The 18986-nt window shown below is 41.3% G+C and overlaps 1 protein-coding gene across 1 annotated transcript in view; it reads right to left on the bottom strand.

Moving 5' to 3' along the window:
• Positions 1-18986, bottom strand: part of dnai1.2 (dynein, axonemal, intermediate chain 1, paralog 2) — a 244312-nt gene that overhangs the window by 70999 nt on the left and 154327 nt on the right. Inside the window, exons 17-18 of the mRNA XM_059651517.1 lie at positions 14130-14278; positions 8957-9056 (exon numbers count right to left, since the gene is read on the bottom strand). Of these exons, the coding sequence (XP_059507500.1) occupies positions 8957-9056; positions 14130-14278 (249 nt within the window). The remainder of the gene's footprint in view (positions 1-8956; positions 9057-14129; positions 14279-18986) is intronic.

Raw genomic sequence — 18986 nt, 5'->3', positions numbered from 1 at the left:
GTCTCACAGAGATAGGTTAATTTTTGTCCAATTTTAATCCTCGTCCATAGTTCCCTTTCCAAAATTACTTTCCACAGATGGCAAATTCCACATTCTCAGCAGTATGATCATCTTTAATCCTAGTCATACTTGCTTTTGATCTTTCAAAGGAATTAATCAACACAACATAACACGACTTTGTTCTACATAGTCACTATGTTGTAAGAAAAAAACTTTAATCTTATAGAATTTAATCATCTCCCAATCCTAACCTTACAACCCTCAACTGCAGTCCCAATTTGCTTTTCATCAGCTCTATCTGTTTTAGTAAATTAACCCGCATTACTCTTTAGCTTAGAGACTATTCCTAACATCCATTACACTATAATTAAACCGTGGAAAAATACAGGAAATCTATGTCTTGATTTCTCCACTCTTGATTTTGTCCTGTTTACTCGCATGCGTATCAACTCTTGAAATCAACAAACATGACTCAGATGATGTACTCCAGACTTCTTTCCTACCGTTGAAATTCACTAGAGTCCCCACCTCAGCAAATTAAATTAATCCTCATCAAGACTAAACCATTTCAGCAAGAACTGCAGATGCTGGAGTAGGCGACAACACAGTGAGGAGCTGGAGAAGCACAGCAAGCCAGGCAGCATCAGAGGAGTAAGAAAGTTGATGTTTCGGGTCAGGACCCTTCTTCAGTAATGGGTTGGGGGGAAGGGAGTTCAGAAATAAATAGAGGATGGGTGGGGCTGGGGAAGACAGATGGGATGGTGATAGTTGAGTACTTGTAGGGAGTGGTGGGGATTGGTTAGTGAGAGGTGGGAGGGGCGGATGGGTGGGAGAAAAGATGGACAGGTTGTGTCAGGTCAAGAAGGCGTGGATGAGAGGGAGGGCTGGACATGGGATGAGGCCAGGGCTGGGAGATTTTAAACTCGTGAAATCTGCGATTAGGTGATCAGGCTGTAGGCTCCCGAGGCGGAATATGAGGTGTTCCTGCTTCATTTTGGAGGGTGGCATCATTGTGACACTGGAGGAGGGCCAGGAGGGACATGTAACTCAGGGAGTGGGAGGGGGAGTTAAAATGGTTTGCGACCAGAGGGTGTTATAGTATGTCGTGAACAGAGTGCAGGGGGTCTACAAAGTGGTGTCCGAGTCTATGTTTGGTCTCAGCAATGTAGAGGAGGCCACATTGGGAGCAGCGGATGTAGTAGACCAAATTGATGGATGTGCAGATGAACCCCTGTCTAATGTGAAAAGTTTGTTTTGTGCCTTGAATGGAAGTGAGGGGGGAGGTGTAGCACCTCCTGTAGTTGCAGGGAAAGGTGCTGGGGGTGGTGGGGTTAGTGGGGAGTGTGGAGCAGATGAGGGAGTCACAGAGAGGGCAGTCCCTACAAAAGGCAGATATAGGTGGGGAAGGGAATCTCTCTTTGATTGTGGGATCAGATTGTAGGTGGTGGAAGTGGTGAAGAATGATACATTGGATGCAGAGGTTGGTGGGGTAATATGTGAGGACAAGGGGTATTCTGTCTTTGGGGAGAGGGGATGAGTGCAGAAGTGTAGGAAATGCAAGAGATGTGGTTGATTTTTGATCACTGGAGGGGGAATGTTACAGTCCTTAAAATAGGAGGATATCTGGGATGTGTGGGAGTGGAATGCCCCATCTTAGGAGGCAGATGCAGTGGAGGCAGAGGAATTGCGAGTAAGTGTCACATTTTTGCAGGAAGGTGGGTGAGTGGAGGTGTAGTTCAGGTAGCTGTGCGAGTCAGTGGGCTTGCAATGGATGTCAGTTTCGAGGCGGTCACTAGAGATGGAGACAAAGAGATCCAGGAAGGAGAGGGAGGTATTGGAGATGGTCCAAGTGAGATTGGTGTGAAAGGTGTTAGTAAAGTTGATGAACTATTCAAGCTCCTCACGGGAGTACAAGGCAGTGTCGATGCAGTCATTAATGCAGTGGAGGAAGAGGCGGGAGATACTGCCAGTGTAGCAGCAGAAGATGCAGGGATAACTTGGGCCCATGCGGGTACCCATGATCACTCCCTTAGTCTGCAGGAAGTGGGAGCAGTTAAAGAAGAAGTTGTAAAAGGTAATAATGAGTTCAGTTAAGCAGACGAGGGTGTTGGTGGAGGGACACTAGTTGGGCTTGTGGGAGAAGAAGCAGCGGAGAGCATTTAGGTCATCTGCATGTGGGATACAAGTATACAGGGATTGGATGTAGGTGGGAAGTTGCTGGGCCAGGGGGGAGAAAACAGAGTCAAGGTAAGCGGAGATGAGTTCAGAAGGGCAGAGCAGACAAACACAATGTGTTGGCCGAGGCAGTCACGTTTGTGGATTTGCTGAGAGTGAGGTGGAGGCTGATTCAATTGTGGCTATCAAAAGGCAGTTAAAACTATGATTAAGGGAAAAAATGCACAACCACCATGAAAGAGTGAGTGAATATGACAACCTATTCTTAGACAGCTGTCACTGACTTGACAGATTGAATAGCCTTTGTCTTGGTTGTAATCATTCTGTTCCAGAACTATGAGTAACTATTCGCTTAATGAAATCAATAAACACAATCTGCGTAACTACTTACAAGTCACAACCACTGTGAAATCATAGTTTTAAGGTGTAAGAGGAAAGGTATAAAATGGTCCTAAGCAGCAACATTTTCACACAGAATGTGCATATGGAATGAGCTGCTACGGGAAGTGGTAGAGAGTGGTACAATTACAACATTAAAAAGGCAGCTGGATGGGTATCTGAACAGGAGAGATTTAGAAGTGTATGGGGAAAATGCTGGCAAATCGGACTAGATTAATTTAGGATATTTGGGCTGCATGGACGATTTAGATCAACGGGTCTGTTTCTATGCTAAACAGCTCTACCAATCTCAGTCTTAAAAGGCCTTACTGTGATGCCAATATTATACAGTAGTTATAATATGTGAATAAAATTCACCAAAGAGACTGGATGCTTGTGTACAAGACGGTAAGGGGCAACTGTTCCTAAGGTGGGAGCACAACAATGTTTCTTGCCAAACAACAAAAAGTGCACTTAGATCTAGTTTTTGAAATGAGTTGGGCCAAGTGGCAGTCACTAAGGGAACATTTAGGATATAGTGATCATCATATCATAAGGTTAAGGATGAGTTTGGAGCATAATATGCAACAATCCAGAGTAAAAAAAAATTGACAGCACATTTCCATGTGGCAAAAACAGAGCTGGTTAGGACTGCTATCATTTCTGCTTCTAGCACCTCCCTAGCAGCGTGTTGCTGGCACGTACTACCCTGTGCGTTAAAAAAACACTTTCCTCCCACATCTCCCTTAAACGTTTCCCCTCTCGCGTTAAACCACTGCTCCTGGTAAATGGCATTCTATCCTGGGAAAAAGACTCCAATTATCCACCCTACCCATGCTTCTCATAATACTATATTTCTGTCAAGTCTTTGACATTCCAGGTGAAAATCATGCAACCTCTCTTTAGAGCTACACTCCAATCCATGCAACATTCTCCTTTGCGCCCTCTCCAAAGCTTCTAGATCTTCACCATCCATATTATAAACAATGAGGTACCAGCACTGAACCTTGTGGAATGACATTAGTCACAGACCTCCAGTGAAGAAAACAACCCTCCACAATTATCCTCTGTCTTCTATAACCAAGCCAATTTTGTATTCAACTTACATAACAAAGTGTGGAGCTGGATGATCACAGTAGGCCAAGCAGCATCTTAGGAGCACAAAAGCTGATGTTTCGGGCATAGACCCTTCATCAGAAAAGGGGGATGGGGAGACGATTCTGAGATAAATAGGGAGAGAGGGGGAGGCAGACCAAAAATGGGTAGAGGAGAAGATAGGTGGAGAGGAGAGTATGGGTGGGGAGGTAGGGAGGGGATAGGTCAGTCCAAGCAGGACGGACAGGTGGGAGGGGGAGTTCCCCTGCATATCCGCCAATGTGGCATATTGCATCTGCTGTACCCGGTGTGGCTTCCTCTACATTGGGGAAACCAAGCGGGGGCTTGGGGACCGCTTTGTAGAACACCTACGTTCGGTTCGCAATAAACAACTGCACCTCCCAGTCGTGAACCATTTCAACTTTCCCTCCCATTCCTTAGATGACACATCCATCCTGGGCCTCCTGCAGTGCCACAGTGATGCCAACCGTAGGGTACAGGAACAGCAACTTGTATTCCGCTTGGGAACCCTGCAGCCCAATGGTATCAATGTGGATTTCACAAGCCTCAAAATCTCCCCTCCCACCACTGCATCCCAAAACTAGCCCAACACGCCCCTGCCTCCCTAACCTGTTCTTCCTCTCACCTATCTTCTCCTCCCACCTCAAGCCACACCTCCATTTCCTACCTACCAACCTCATCCCGCCCCCTTGACCTAACCGTCCTCCCCAGACTGACCTATCCCCTCCCTACCTCCCCACCCATACTCTCCTCTCCACCTATCTTGTCCTCTATCTATCTTCAGTCCACCTCCCCCTCTCTCCCGATTTATTTCAGAATCCTCTCCCCATCCTCCTTTTCTGATGAAGTGTCTAGGCCCGAAACGTCAGCTTTTGTGCTCCTGAGATGCTGCTTGGCCTGCCGTGTTCATCCAGCTCCACACTTTGTTATCTCAGATTCTCCAGCATCTGTAGTCCCTATTATCTTTGTATTCAACCTACCAACTTACCATGGATCCCAATGTGACTTCACCTTTTGGACTAGCCTATCATGAGGGACCTTGTCAAATGCTTCAGTAAAGTCCATGTAGACAACATCCACTGCCCTACCCTCATTAATCATCTTCGTTACTTCCTCAAAAACTCAAACAAATTTGTGAGACGAGACCTCCCCGACATCGAGCAATGCTAGCTATCCCTACTAAGTTCATTCTTCTCAAAATGTGAGTAAATCCTGTTCCTAAGCGTCTTCTCCAGTAACTTCCCTGGAAATGATGTGAGGCTCACCAGCCTATTTCCTGGATTGTCCCTTTTAATATAGAAGAACAACATTGGCTATTCTCGTCTTCTTGGGTCTTGCCTGTGGCTAAAGAGGGTACAAAGATCTCCATCAAGTCCTTAGCAGTGTCTTATCTTGCCTCGTTCAGCATCCTGGGATCAATCTTATCAGACCCTGGGGATTTGTCTGACTTAATGTTTTTTCAAGATGCCCAAGATATCCTCCTTTTTAATATCAACATACTCCTCCCTAATCTTACCATTCCTAATGTTAACCGAGTAGTTTCATGGAAAAAGGTAGGTTTTCCTCCTGTTTGTTTCCAAGTCTGTCTGTGAACTAGTTCTCAATTTCCATTATAATCCCATGTACTCTAATTTGTTTACCAACTTTTTTGTGGGACCTTAGAGTCTTCTGAAAATCTAGATGTACCAAATTTGCTTTATCTATTCTGCTAATTCCATCTTTAAAAATCTCCAATGGAAATGTCAAAAATGATTTCCCTTTCCTAAATCTATGTTGGCTTTGCCCCACACAATCATTCATTTAAAGTGTTCATTGTTACATACTTTATTATAGACTATACCATCTCCTCTGTGATGGACATTTGATGAACAGATCTGTAGTTGGTTCTCTCTCTACCATATTTCTTAAATAGCAAGGTTATAGTCACAACCTCCCAGGGACAATCCAGACAACAGAATTTTGAAAGATGTACAATAACGCATCTAAGATCCCTCCAACCATTACAACCACTGGGTCGGGGACCATCACGTCCAAGTAATTTGTCCTCTGAAGGCCCATTAGTTTCTGTAGCTTTTCTAACTGAGAATTTGTGGTTTTTCACTCAACAGTTCCTTGATTTTTCATTATTTCTTGGAGGCCTTTGCTATCTTCTGTCAATCTGAATAAAAGTTAGCCACTGAGCAAGAAACCACTTTGCAGCTCAAGTTTATGAAATACTCAGTCTTAATTTTTCTTGCTTTTGATATCCAAAAGTGTTATACTATACAACCAAAGCTTTCCCATCACCAAACCATCCAAGGCAATTTTTACCTATTAACTGCCACAATTAAATCACATATGTTTTCCAATTGATTAATTTACATACAAAGCCCCAACTCGGTCTTAATTTTGTTTTGCATCCAGAAGTGCTCTTACACACGACTAAACGTTTTCTTTTCATCACCAAAATCACACCTGTGTTTTTTTCCCACGAATTAGCCACCACCAGCTCATCACCCATGTTTCCAATTGAATAATTTCCGTGCTCAGCCCATTTAAGGCAATGCGAACCATCAAAGGTGAAAGAAAGGTATGGAGAGGAGTCTAAATCAAAATGGGGTTGAACTTACTTAGTCCTATAGTATTTATCATCAACCTGCTGAGGTGTGTCATGACACACTTTTGGAGCATGTGGGACTTGAACCAAGCTTACTGGCACAGAGGTAGAGACACTATCTCTACACCACAAGAGGTCTCCTACTCAGTCATTACAGTTTTTGATTGACCTGTCTGGAGATGTCATTCAACATCTTTCAAGTAGGTTAGACTTGAATCCAGGTCTCCTAGCCCAGAGGTAGGGTCACTATCATTGTGCTACAGTGCTACAGAACCCTCCAACACTCAGTCAAAATTCTTTCTTTACATTTAGAAAGGATCGAGAGTACTGGTGGACACTGCATGCTCAGTCTCCAAGGATACCCAGGCGTAATCATAGCCATGGAACCTACTCAGTATTAAAGCTTCTTTCATACAACAATGCCTCTCCCTCTTTTTTGATTTCTTATTTTAGTCCCTGAACAGAAGAGATTTTGAATCCGCGTTTTTATATTCCCCCATACCACCACCGTGCAGCAGTAGTGCTAATTTCTTCCCCCACAACACCCGTGTTGTGTGTGTATATGTGAACTAGTAATAAGCAAAGCCTGACAAAGGAAATGCTTATGTGAAGAAAGTGAAAGGGGAAGGTAGGGGTTAAATCAAAATGGAATTAGAGGGGGAAATAAAGCACTTCATTCCCCGGAGTGCCCAGCTTTTCCTTAAGGCATTGAGATGATTAGTGGACACTGTGTGCTCCCTCTCCAAGGACACCTGAGCATGAACGTAGCCATGGAACCCTCTCAGTCTTAAAGCTCTTTTCATACACCATTCCGTCTCCCCCCTTCTATCTACTGAATCAATTTGTTAATCAATTAACCACTTTCATCTGCTTTGCTACTTTCTACTTTTCCCAATTATAAATGTCCCATACTTTGCTTGTAATGATTCACTTCTTTTTAACAATTTCTTTCCTTTTGACATATATAATCTTTTACAGCCTTTTTACATTTCTCAGTATTTTACTCACATATTCTAGCTTCCCTTTTTTGATGTTTTTCCTGAACTACTCCTGCTTCTATTATTTATGCCCTCATTGTTCTCATTAGAATAACCATATTCTGATAGATAAAGGAAGAGGAAAAATACTGAAAGTGAAAATTATGGTTCTAGTAAATCACATAAAACTAGAATGTTATGTCATTTACTTGTAGCTATATGCAAGACTGCATCAAAAAATCATTCTGCTATCCTTGACATGTTTGTGAAAGAAGTCATTTTGTGTTGGTTTTAACTGTATTTCAATCATAACAGATAGGGTTTTAGACCTGGTCCCTACCCTACTTTAACCAGAACTTCGAAGATGATAATATTTTGTTCTATATGTTCCAATCATTCCTGCCACCCACATATGTGGGCAGTGAAAGCCCTGCTGAACAGCATTTACTACTGGCAGTTGATGAAGCATATAAAGGATTTCTTGTCTCTTAACTTATTTTTATCTCCTTTGTATCATATATCACAAAACAGCATGCAGAATAACATGCCGTTGTGTTTAGAACTTTAATCAAATTGTAGCATATTACAATGAATCACTGGAATTTTTCCAGCATTCAGTATTTTAATGACTATTTTAAATGAATATGGAGAAAAACATTTGAAAACACGTTAAGTTGATGAAAACTTTTCTACAGTGTTTTTCAGCCTGATATTTTAAACATACCTTAATTTGAGTTTAAAAACTTCATAGGGTTTTTGGGAGGTGTTGATAAAGCATGTTGTTCCTTTTTACCAGGTCTCTAATATCTCCACTGTGGGTTAGGGTGATGAGCAGTGGTTAAGTGAAGTTCTTGGGTTGTAGGAAGTGAAGTGCTATCCAGATGCCTTTTAAACATGATGCCTGACAGTTGACTCTAGGCAATCGTGGGAGGGGCAGAATCTCCAGACCGCCTGCCCATAAAAGTTGGAGTTTTACCCTTGCATTAACACATAATGGAATGAGAAGAATGTCATCTTTTGAAAAAAAAACTCACCCCATCCACTTTTATTTTTACCTCCACATTGGGTATCAAAAGAACAAGATTTAATCTGAATAGTTTCTAATCAACTTTAGTCAAAGTTATAAATCTGCCCAAATTTGTCGTAAATCAAAACTCTTTTCTCCCTCTGAGCTTCTCTCCTTTCCTGGATGTTGTAAGGTAGATGTTACATTAATTCAGGAATATCCAGACTTCGATCAAGATGCTTTAGCATACATCATGTGACAATAACTATCTTTGATACTGAAATTAGGGAATGAAATATTTCTGTTCTCCAGCACTTACTACCCAATTATCAGACTGGAAATAACAACCTGCTTGAATCTTTATGGAAGTAAAACTATACAAAATTTGAATAATTAACTGAGTCCGACATTCAAAAAAACCTTTCACAACATAAATAAATACAATTACCTTTCCAATGCACAGAGTGTGGCAGAAAAACTCAGCAGATCTGGCTGTATCTGTAGAGAGAAAAGCACGTTGAACGTTTCAAGTCCAGCGACCCTTCGGCAGAACATTCTAATGAAGTATCACTGTACTCAAAATGTTAACTCTGCTTTTCTCTCTACCGATACTGCCAGAACTGCTGAATTTCCTCAGCACTTTCTGTTTGTATGTCAGATTTCCAGCATCCACAGTGCTTTGTTTTTATATTATTATTATTTAATTACCTTGCCATTTGTTGTAACAGCGGCAAACACAGTTGAAGAGTACGGTGACCAAGCAACATCACCAACCGGTGAATCAAGATCAAAAGTGAACATTGGGTTCCTGAAGTAAAATACAAGTCAAACATGATTAAAATAAGTTGACTTATTATAAACCATTTGGATTGGCTCAGTTCATGCAATAGGCATTCATAACACTCTTTCTTAGTGATAGTTTTCACTGTGTATAATTTTGTAAGAACACTTCCAAAACTTAATTTCTGCTTTTATATTTAGACAGAGACTTTGTGAAATACTATGTTAATACATTGTATAAATGGGTTATACTTTGTTTAACTCCTTTTTTTAAACAAAATAATAGTATGTACTTATGCTTTCTAGAAAAATGGTTCTCAGTGTAGTAACTATTCATATCAGGACACATATTTTACCTACTTATTAAATTTGATCATTGTTAATACATTGACATAATGGAAACTATTTTGTAAAATATATTCCAATGGGAGGGGTTAAAATATTAAATGTAAACTTGTCTACATTTCAGATGACTGAATAGTATAGCTAGGTTAAATTCATGTCACCATCCCATATTTATGTTGCAAGATGAATGTTCTAGATTCCATACAGTGTAGAGCTGCAGTAGGTCAGGCAGCATCACAAGAATTGAAAGTTGATGTTTCAGGTTGGGACCCTTCATCAGGACTGGAAAAGGGGGAAGGGGACTCAGAAATAAATAGAGGAAGGGGTGTGGGAGTCGGCGAAGGCAGGTAATAGGTGGATGCAGGTAGAACGCTGTGGAGATTGGTCAATGGGAAGGGTTGGGCAGATAGGAGGAAAGGTTGTGTCAGGTCAAGGAGGCAGGGATGAGAGGGAGGGATGGACATTGGATGAGGGTGTGGGTGGGAGACTTTTAAGCTAGTGAATTCTATGTTGAGACCATTGGGCTGTAAGCTCCTGAGGCGGATTATAAAGTGTTGTTCTTCCAATTTCCGTTTGGCCTCATTGTGAAATTGAATGAGGCCCAGGATGGACATATTGCCAAGGGACTGGGACATGGAGTTGAAATGGATGGCAACTGGAAGGTGGTATTGGTTGGAATGTATAGAGCGCAAATGCTCCACAAATCCGTCACCAAGTCTGTAATCCGTCTCTCCAAAGTAGAGTAGACCACATCGGGAGCAACAAATACCGTAGACCAGGTACAGATGAATCCTTTTGGGTATGGAATAATTGTTTGCAGGAAAGGTGCCAGGCATGACGTGGTTGATGGGGAGTGTGGAGTGGATGAGAGAGTCACGGAGACAGCGGTCCCTATGGAAAGCAGATAGGGGTGGGAGGGGATGATGGAGTCTGATTGCAGGTAGTAGAAGTGGCAGAGGTTGATGCGACCGATTCAGAGGTTGGTGGAATGGTATGTGGGGTCAAGGGGGCTCTATCCTTGACGTTGGTGACATGCTCACTGAGCCGGTGGGTTTGGTTGCAAATGTTTCATCGCCCTGCTAGGTAACATCGTCAGTGTGCCTATGGTGAAGTGTCGGTGTTCTGTCCCATTTGCTATTTATATGCCTTTGTTTGTTGGGTTAGTTGGTGTTGCTTCCAGTTCTGTTTCTCAGTGGTTTGTACACCGGGTCTAATTCAATGTGTTTGTTGATGGAGTTCCGGTTGGAATATCAGGCCTCCAGGAAATCCTGATGTGCTTCTATTTAGTTTGTGTGATTATGGATGTGTTGTCCAAGTTGAATTTGTGTCCCTTGTTGTCCATGTGTAGTCAGACAAGTGAGAATTGGTCGTGTCTCTTGGTGGCTAGTCGGTGCTCACATATCCGTGTTGTCAGTTTTCTCCTGCTTTGGCCAATGTAGTGTTTCTCATAGTCCTTGCATGGTATTTTGTATCTTACACAGGTTTTGCTGGTTTTGGGTATGCGTTCCTTTACATTCGTCAGTAGCTATCGAAAGGTAGTTGCCGGTTTGTGGGCTACTCCGATACCAAGGGGTCTGATTAGTCTCATGGTAATCTCTGAAATGCCCTTGATGTACAGTAGGGTGATTAGATAGTTTGGTCTTGTTGTGGTCTGTCTCGGAGGTAAAGACGGATTGTGCTTTTCAGGTATCCATTCCTTTTGAAGACTCCGTACAGGTGCTCCTGTTCTGCTTTGTGTAGTTCCAGGTTGCTAGAATGTGTTGTGGCTTGTGTAAATAGTGTCATGGTGCAGCTCTATTTGTGGGCATTAGGGTGTTTGCTGGTGTAATTGAGTGTCTGGTCCATATGTGTGGTCTTTCTATACACACTAGTCTGGAGTTCCCTGTTGATTTTGTGTTCTATCATTATGTCAAGGAAAGGTAGTTGTTGTTCTCTTCTTCTTTCATTGAATTTTATCCGTGTAAGAATGTTGTCTATGTGTCGGTAGATTTCTTCTAGTTTTGTGCATTTAATAATCATTTAGGTCTCATCTGCATATTGGACCCCAAAGTTTGGGTTGTATAGTGGGGAGTGCTGTCCGTTTTAATCTTTGCATTACAACTTTTACAATCAATCCTGACACTGCGGATTCCATTGGTGTTCCATTGATTTGTTTGTGTTTGCTGTCATTGAAGATGAAGTGGATTGTGAGGCACAGATCTAGTAGTTGTATGATGGTGTCCTTACTGATGTTGTTGGCGTCCTGCCCACTTGATTCATCCAGCAGTGTGGCAATTGTTTCTTTGGCTAGGACAATGTTTATGGATGTAAATAGCACTATTACGTTGAAGGACATCATCATCTCATCCTCTTCTATCCTGGTATCCTTGATGATGTTGAGGAATTCTTCGGATGAGTGGATGGAGTGGATAATATTGCCCACTAAGTATTTCAATTTCTGTTGCAGTTCTTTGGCAAGTCTATATGCTGGTGTGCCTGATAGTGAGACAATGGGTCTGAGGGGGGACCCTGGTTTGCGTACCTTGGTGAGTCCACAGAATTAGGGTGTGCTGGATCCCTCCGGCTTCATTCTTTTGGTAGTCTGTCTTGCTGATGACTCCTGAGTTGCGCAATTTCTTCAGGGTCATTGTAATCCGATTCCTTCACTGTGGTGTTGGGTCTATCGTCACCTGTTGGTAGGTGTCGTATCTGCTAGTAGTGCGTTAGCTTTCTTGATGTATTGGGTTCTATTGATGATTACTGCCATGCGTCCTTTGTCCACTGGTAAAATTAAAATGTTCCTGTCTTGAGTCATTCCAAGGCTTTCCTCTCTTCTATGTTGAATGTATTCCACTTTTTTTTTTGCTCAGTGTTGGGACTATCGTCTGCCTGATGGTCTGTTGTTCTTTTGCGTGAGTCCGTTGTCCTTTAGTGTCAATTCAAGTGCGGTCGGGAAGTCGGTCTTTTTGGTGTCACTGTAGTTATAATTTGGTCCGCATACTGGGACGGTTTTCTCAGTGTCTGTAAGTGCTCAGTCTGAGATGTTTTTAATCCTTGAATCCGTGTTGTCCATGTCATTGTGAGTGATTCTTTTTTGTGCTATATCCTTGTTGTTGGGGTAGGGGGTTTGAGGGCAGAAGTGTGGGAAATGCAGGAGATGTGATTGAGGGCATTATGAATCACAGGGGAGGGAAGGTTACTGTTCAGGAATGGACGTCCAGGAATGGAACGCCTCAGGAACTTACAGTCCAATGGCCTGAACATGGAATTCACTACCTTCAAAATGTCCCCAACCCCACCCTCATCCCATGTCCAGCCCACCCTCTCATCCCACCTCCTTGACCTGACAGAACCTATCCATCTTCCTTCTCACCTATCTGCCACACCCTTCCCATTGACCAAAACCTCCTACCCGCATCCAGTTATCACCACTCCATCTGACTTTGCCCGGCCCCACACCCTCCATTTATTTCTGAGCTCCCTTCCCCCTCCTCAGTCCTGATGAAGAGTCCCGACCTGAAACTTTCCTGTTTCTCTGATGCTGTGTTTCTCTAGCTCCACACTGTATTGACTCTGATTTCCAGCATCTGCAATTCTTGCTGTCTCCTGGATCTTGATTCCTTACCCATTTTACACAATGACACATTTTTAAAATATTATTACATACTTCGTAAGCTTTTGAGTAAGTGCAGGAGAATAACATTTGTTATTCAAATATGCAAGGGAAACATTTGTCTATTTACTGTTTATGCAGGAGAATGATGTCATTTTTGGGTGGATCTAAAAATTTGTGAGGAGATAATTTGAAGGAGTTCTCTGATGGATTTCCCAATATTAATGCAGTTGTAACATTGTAGCACTCACAGCAAGCAAGATTGTCAAACTGATGACAGCACTGGTGGCTGGTACAGAGGTACAACATGGGGCCAAAGTTTAAAAGATACCTCATCTAGTTATAGTCATGGAGCCAAACAGCATTGAAATACGCTCTTTGGCCCAACTTATTCATGCTGACCAGATACTAGTCCCATTGGTCTGCATTTGGCCCATATCCCTTTAAACCTTTCCTATCTATGTATCTGTCCAAATGTCTTTTTAAATGTTGTAACTTTACTTGCCTCTAGCACTTCGTCTGGCAGCGCATTCCATATATGCATCAACCAAGCGTGAAAAAGTTGTCTCTCAGGTTTCTTCTAATATTTTCCCTCTCACCTTAAACCTATGCCCTATAGTTTTGGATTCCCCCACTCTGGATACAAGACCTTGTATATTCACCTTATCTATGCCTCATGAGATTTAACTCTGATCTTCTGAGTTTTCCAGAAGTAAAATCAAGTGGTGTTGCCAGATAACAACAGTGACAGGGGTCAGGGCAGAAGTGTGGCTGGAGAGGTGAAGGCCAAGGACGTGAAGCTGGGGGAGGGGCTGTGTGATGCCAAGGGGAGAGCAGCAAGGCTGCAGATTTGAAAGAGAGGCAGTAAAATAGGCGATGTGATGTTGCAAATGGTGGGAGCAGTGGTGTGGGTCTGCAAACAGGGTATAAGAAGTTGCAAAGGGGAGAGAGGAGCTGTAAAATAGGAAGATAGGAGTAAATTTATGATAACAAATGAACAGATTAGATTGCAAATTCTAAAGCTAAATAAAGTATTTTCACAAGTTAAATTGGTTTTGTTTTTCAAAATGATTGAGAGTCCTTTCTAATTAGTGAGATACAGTTTCACATGGTGCATTTGTCCAATGATTCAGTACAGCACTCGCCTTTTCAACTTGTACCTACTTTAAATTGTGATCCCAAATCTTCACTGTCCAATCAGAACTACAAGAAATGAAAATATCTGGATGGAATGTATTCCAGTGTAAAGCATCCACTGCCATATGATGGGCTTCATACGTGTCCAAAAACTCACTTGAATAAGCCTTGGAGCACTAAAGAATACAACAATAATGGATTATTTAACACATGTTAAGACAATATATACAAAGTAACAAAAGAAGTGTACAACCTAACCATTGGGTGCTTTATATCATGAACAGAAAAACTATGAGAAAGGTGGGATGATTGAAAATGTAGAAGGTAAATGTCTGACTGGACAGAATCAACATGGGTTTATGAAGGGAAATCAAGTTTGACAAACGTGATAGAATTTTCTGAGGAGGTTATGAACAAAGTCAATAACAGACGGCCAGGATTTAGTGTAATCAGATCTTCAGGAGGTTTTGATAAAGTCCCACACAACATGTTAGAAAACAAAATTAAATCACAAGGAACAGGGGATCATATACTAGCTGGATTGAGAATTAGCTAACACACAAAAAGCAGAGAGTAGGAATCATAGGTTCATTCTCAGGTTATTAAAAGTTAAATCGCCATTGCCCTACCATTAGGGCTGCTCTTTTATTAGACAGGGGTTTAATGTGAGGATCACATTGCTGCAGGTGAGGGTACTGGTTGAGAAGGAGATTCTTTCATGGTAACCTCAACTGATGTGGGAATTGCACACTTGCTAATTGTATCATTCTGCAAAGCAACCTAGCTGTCCAGCTAAGCGAACCAATAGGTCAATAGGTTACCACAAGGATCAGTGGTTGGGCTCTAGATGTTCATTTCTATATCAATGATTTGGATGTAGGGGCTAATTGTAATATTTACAAATTTGTGGATCATACAAAACTTGGTGGAAATGTTAGTGGTGAAGAAGATACAATTAGGATCCAGGGGGACTTAGACCTGTGAGATCATCCATCTTGGTAGGAGGAACAAAGATGAATAAAATTTCTAAACTGGTGAGAGCTTGGCAAGTATTGATGTCCAAAGAAACCCTTTCAGCAGCATGGCTGCATGTGTTCACAGTCACTCCAGTGTTCCATGCACATCATTCAGCGTCAGTATGTTGAATGTCATTGACTCCTGCTTCTGGAAGTCACTGCTGAACACAAGCCTCCAAGGCTGACTCAGCTGGGATGAAAATTATAAGAAATTCTACCTAGATGTCCTTGTTCCTACGTCATTGAAAGTGAGAATTAAGTTGTAGCAAACCATTAAGAAGGCAAATGGCATATTAGCCATTATCGCAACAGGATTTGAGTACAGGTGCAAAGAGTTATTGCTTCAATTGTATAGAATACTGGTTAGAATGTATGTGGAGTATTTTGTGTGGTTCTGGTTCCTTTGCCTAAGGAAGGGTAAATTTGCCAAAGAGGGAGTGCAGCAAAGCTTTACTCTTATTCCTGGTGTGGTTGGACTAGTTTAAAAGGAGAGATTAAAGAGATTGTGTCTTTACTTTCTGCAGTTTAGAAGAATGAACAGTGATCTCGTAGAAAATTCTAACTTCTTAAAGGGATAGATGGATTATATGCAAGAAGAATGTTTCCTCTGGTTGTGGGGTCTGAAACTAGAGGACACAGTCGCAGACAAAATGGCAAGCGATGTAAAACTAAGACAAGGAGGAAATTTTTTAACTCAAATGCTGGTGCAACTTTGGAATTCTCCATCCCAGCAATCTGTTGGGGAAGGTAATCAGCCATAATCTAGAATAGTAGAGCAGGTCAAATGGGCTGAATGACTCCTGGTCAAATGTTTCTATGCTCCTATGATACAGACAGCAAACAACACCTTTTCAGATAATTGCTTGGTGGTACTATTCAACATTACTAAAGAAGAGATGTGAATTTGACGCTTTTCATCTTGCACTCAGCAGATCAGAAATGCGACAAAAAACAATTTTTATTCAATATGAGAGGAAGGTGCTGATTGCTTGGTCTATAGTTGGCTTTATAAATTTCAAGCAGGTGGGTATACTCTGATTGGTCAGATTATTGTCATGGGGATGCAGCACAGTTGGTTATATCTATAGCTCTTTAGTCAATGAGTAAGGTGGACATATTCCATTTGCCTGTGAAGAATAGGACCTTCAGTGAACATAAATATAGCTCTACCATGTGAAAATGAGTTACATTGTGAGCCCAACTAATAATTTTAAATTGGTTTCCAGTGTAATTCTATAATACAGTCACAATTATTTAGTCAATGATGTCCAATAGCAGAACTACATTTAATGTTTGATACTATGTTCTGAATTTTGAAAAGCATAGGCTGGTTGAGCATGGTTGGTGCACTGCTCACCGTGGACAATCAAAAAGATACATTGTTCACCTGTTGTTGGGACTTCCAATTCACATACTTGGTTTCACTCCAACACTGACACTCATATACAATATTGCTCACTTGCATTATTTTTTAACAGCAGACAATGGTTTGATCAGGGTAGGCACGTTATGCAAGATAGCTTTGATACATCTTATGTCAGCAAAATGCACTGGCTCTGATGGTTTGTATCCTAGAATCCTAAAAAATAACTACGGGGAGATAGTAGATGCGTTGGTTGTAATTTTCCAAAATCATTGAATTCTGGAGAAGGGCCAGAGGATTGGAAAACTGCCAATGTGACACCCCCTATTCAACAAGGGAGGGAGGTAAAAATCAGGTAACTATAAGACAATTAGCCTTACATTTATGGTTGGAAAAGTATTGGAATAAATTATTCAGGAAATAACAGCACAGTCAGGATAGCTTCATGAAACGAAATAGTGTCTCACTAATTTATGAGAGATTTTTTTGAAGAAGTCTCAACCAGACACTGCTGTGTTTGAATTTTGAGAAGTTGCTTCACAAAAGGTTAATTCATAAATGTCCACAGTGTTGGAGATAATATATTGGCATGGATACTGAATTGACTAAGGGACAGGAAACAGAGTGGAGATAAAAGCAATCTTTTTTAGCTTGGTGACCTACGACCAGCAGAATGAGCAGTGCTGGGGCCACAACTGTTTACAGTATAGTGGCTTAGAGGAAAGTAGCGAATGCACTGTAGCCAAATCTGCAAGGCAACATAAAAATAGGTGTAAGGCCAAGTTGCAAGAGGGAGACAACAGATTACTGAGACAGTTGATAGGTTAAGTAAGTAAACGGGCAAAAATTTGGTAAATCAAGTATAACATGGGAAAATGTGAAAATGTGACAAGGCTAATGGAATGACCCTTATTTCAAGGGAGTTGAAGTGTATGAGTAGGGAAGTCTTTTGCAACTATATAAGGTGCTAGTGAGACCACATTGGACAGCCGTGATCAATTTTGGTTCCCTTATTTCAGAGAAGATTCAGGAGGATGATACCCAGTGTAGAGGGACTGTCTTATGAGCAAAGGTTAAACAGGTTGGGGCTCATTGTAATTTAGAAGAATGAGATGTGATCTCATCAAAATGTACAGGACTCTTAAATAGGTGCTTCTCCTCTAGCGGAGAATTAGAGGGCATAAACTTCTATCAGGTCAGCTCTTAACCTCCTACACTCCCGTGAGCAAAGTCGCAGCCTATCTAGCCTTTCTTTATAAATCAAACATTCAAAATCTGACAACTTCCTGGTAAATTTCTTCTGAACCCTCTCCAGCTTGATAATATCCTTCCTCAACCAAGTGACCAGAACTGAACACAGTATTCCACAAGAGGCCTCACCAATGTCGTGTACAACGTCAACATAACGTCCCAACTCCTATACTCAAAGGACTGAGCAATAAGGCAAACATATCAAATGCCTTTTTAACCACCCTGTCAAGATGTGACACAAACTTTCAAGAATTATGTATTTTCACCCCTAATTCCCTCTGTTCTACAAAATTTCCCAAGGCCCGGCCTTTAATCGTATAAGCCCTATCCTTGTTGGTTGTATCAAAATGCAATACCTCCCATTCATCCAGCTTGAACGTCATCTGCCATTTTTCATTCCAATGATCCATTTGATCAAGATCCCTTTGTAACGTTAGAAAACCTTCACTGTTGACGATGCCACCAATTTTGGTGTCATCCGCAAACATACTAACCATGCGTTAAATTTTCTCATCCAAATCATTTATATAAATGACAAACAAAAGAGGATCCAGAATCGATCCTTGTGGAACACTGCTGGTCACAGGCCTCCAGTCTGAAAAGCAACCTTCACCACTACTCTCTGCCTCCTGCTGTTAAACCAATTACGTATCCAATTGATGAGCTCTCCCTGAATTCCATCTGATCAAACTTTATTAATTATACTACCATGTGGAACCTTGTCAAAGGCTTTACTAAAATCCTAATCAACAATGTCTATTGCTCTGCCTAATCAATCTTTCTGATAACTCACTCAAAAAACTCAATCAAGTTTTTGAGACTTGATTTCTTTGCACAAAATCATGCTGACTATCGCTAATCAATTTTTGCCTCTCTAAATGCCCATAAATCCTATATTTTATAATTATCTCCAACAATTTATCCACAAGCGAAGTCAGACTCACAGGTCAATAGATCCCTGGTTACTTCTTACAATTTTTCTTAAACAAAGGTACAACATTAGCCACCCTCCAGTCATCAGGTACCTCACCCATAGTTATAGATAATGCAAATATTTCTACAAAGGGTTTCATAACTTCCTCCCTTACTTTCCATAATATTCTGGGATACCTTCAATCAAGTTCTGGAGATTTATCCAACTTTATGTTCTCTAATACATCCTTAACTTTCTCTTCTGTAATGTGAACTGTTTTTAAAACATTGAAGTTTATTTCTCTGCATTCTCTAGACTCCATTTCTTTTTCCACAGTAAAA

This window comes from Stegostoma tigrinum, chromosome 1 (assembly GCF_030684315.1).
Source record: "Stegostoma tigrinum isolate sSteTig4 chromosome 1, sSteTig4.hap1, whole genome shotgun sequence".
NCBI lineage: Eukaryota > Metazoa > Chordata > Chondrichthyes > Orectolobiformes > Stegostomatidae > Stegostoma > Stegostoma tigrinum.
The sequence above is the reverse complement of the archived record's forward strand: the minus strand, read 5'-3'. Positions and strand labels throughout refer to the sequence as shown.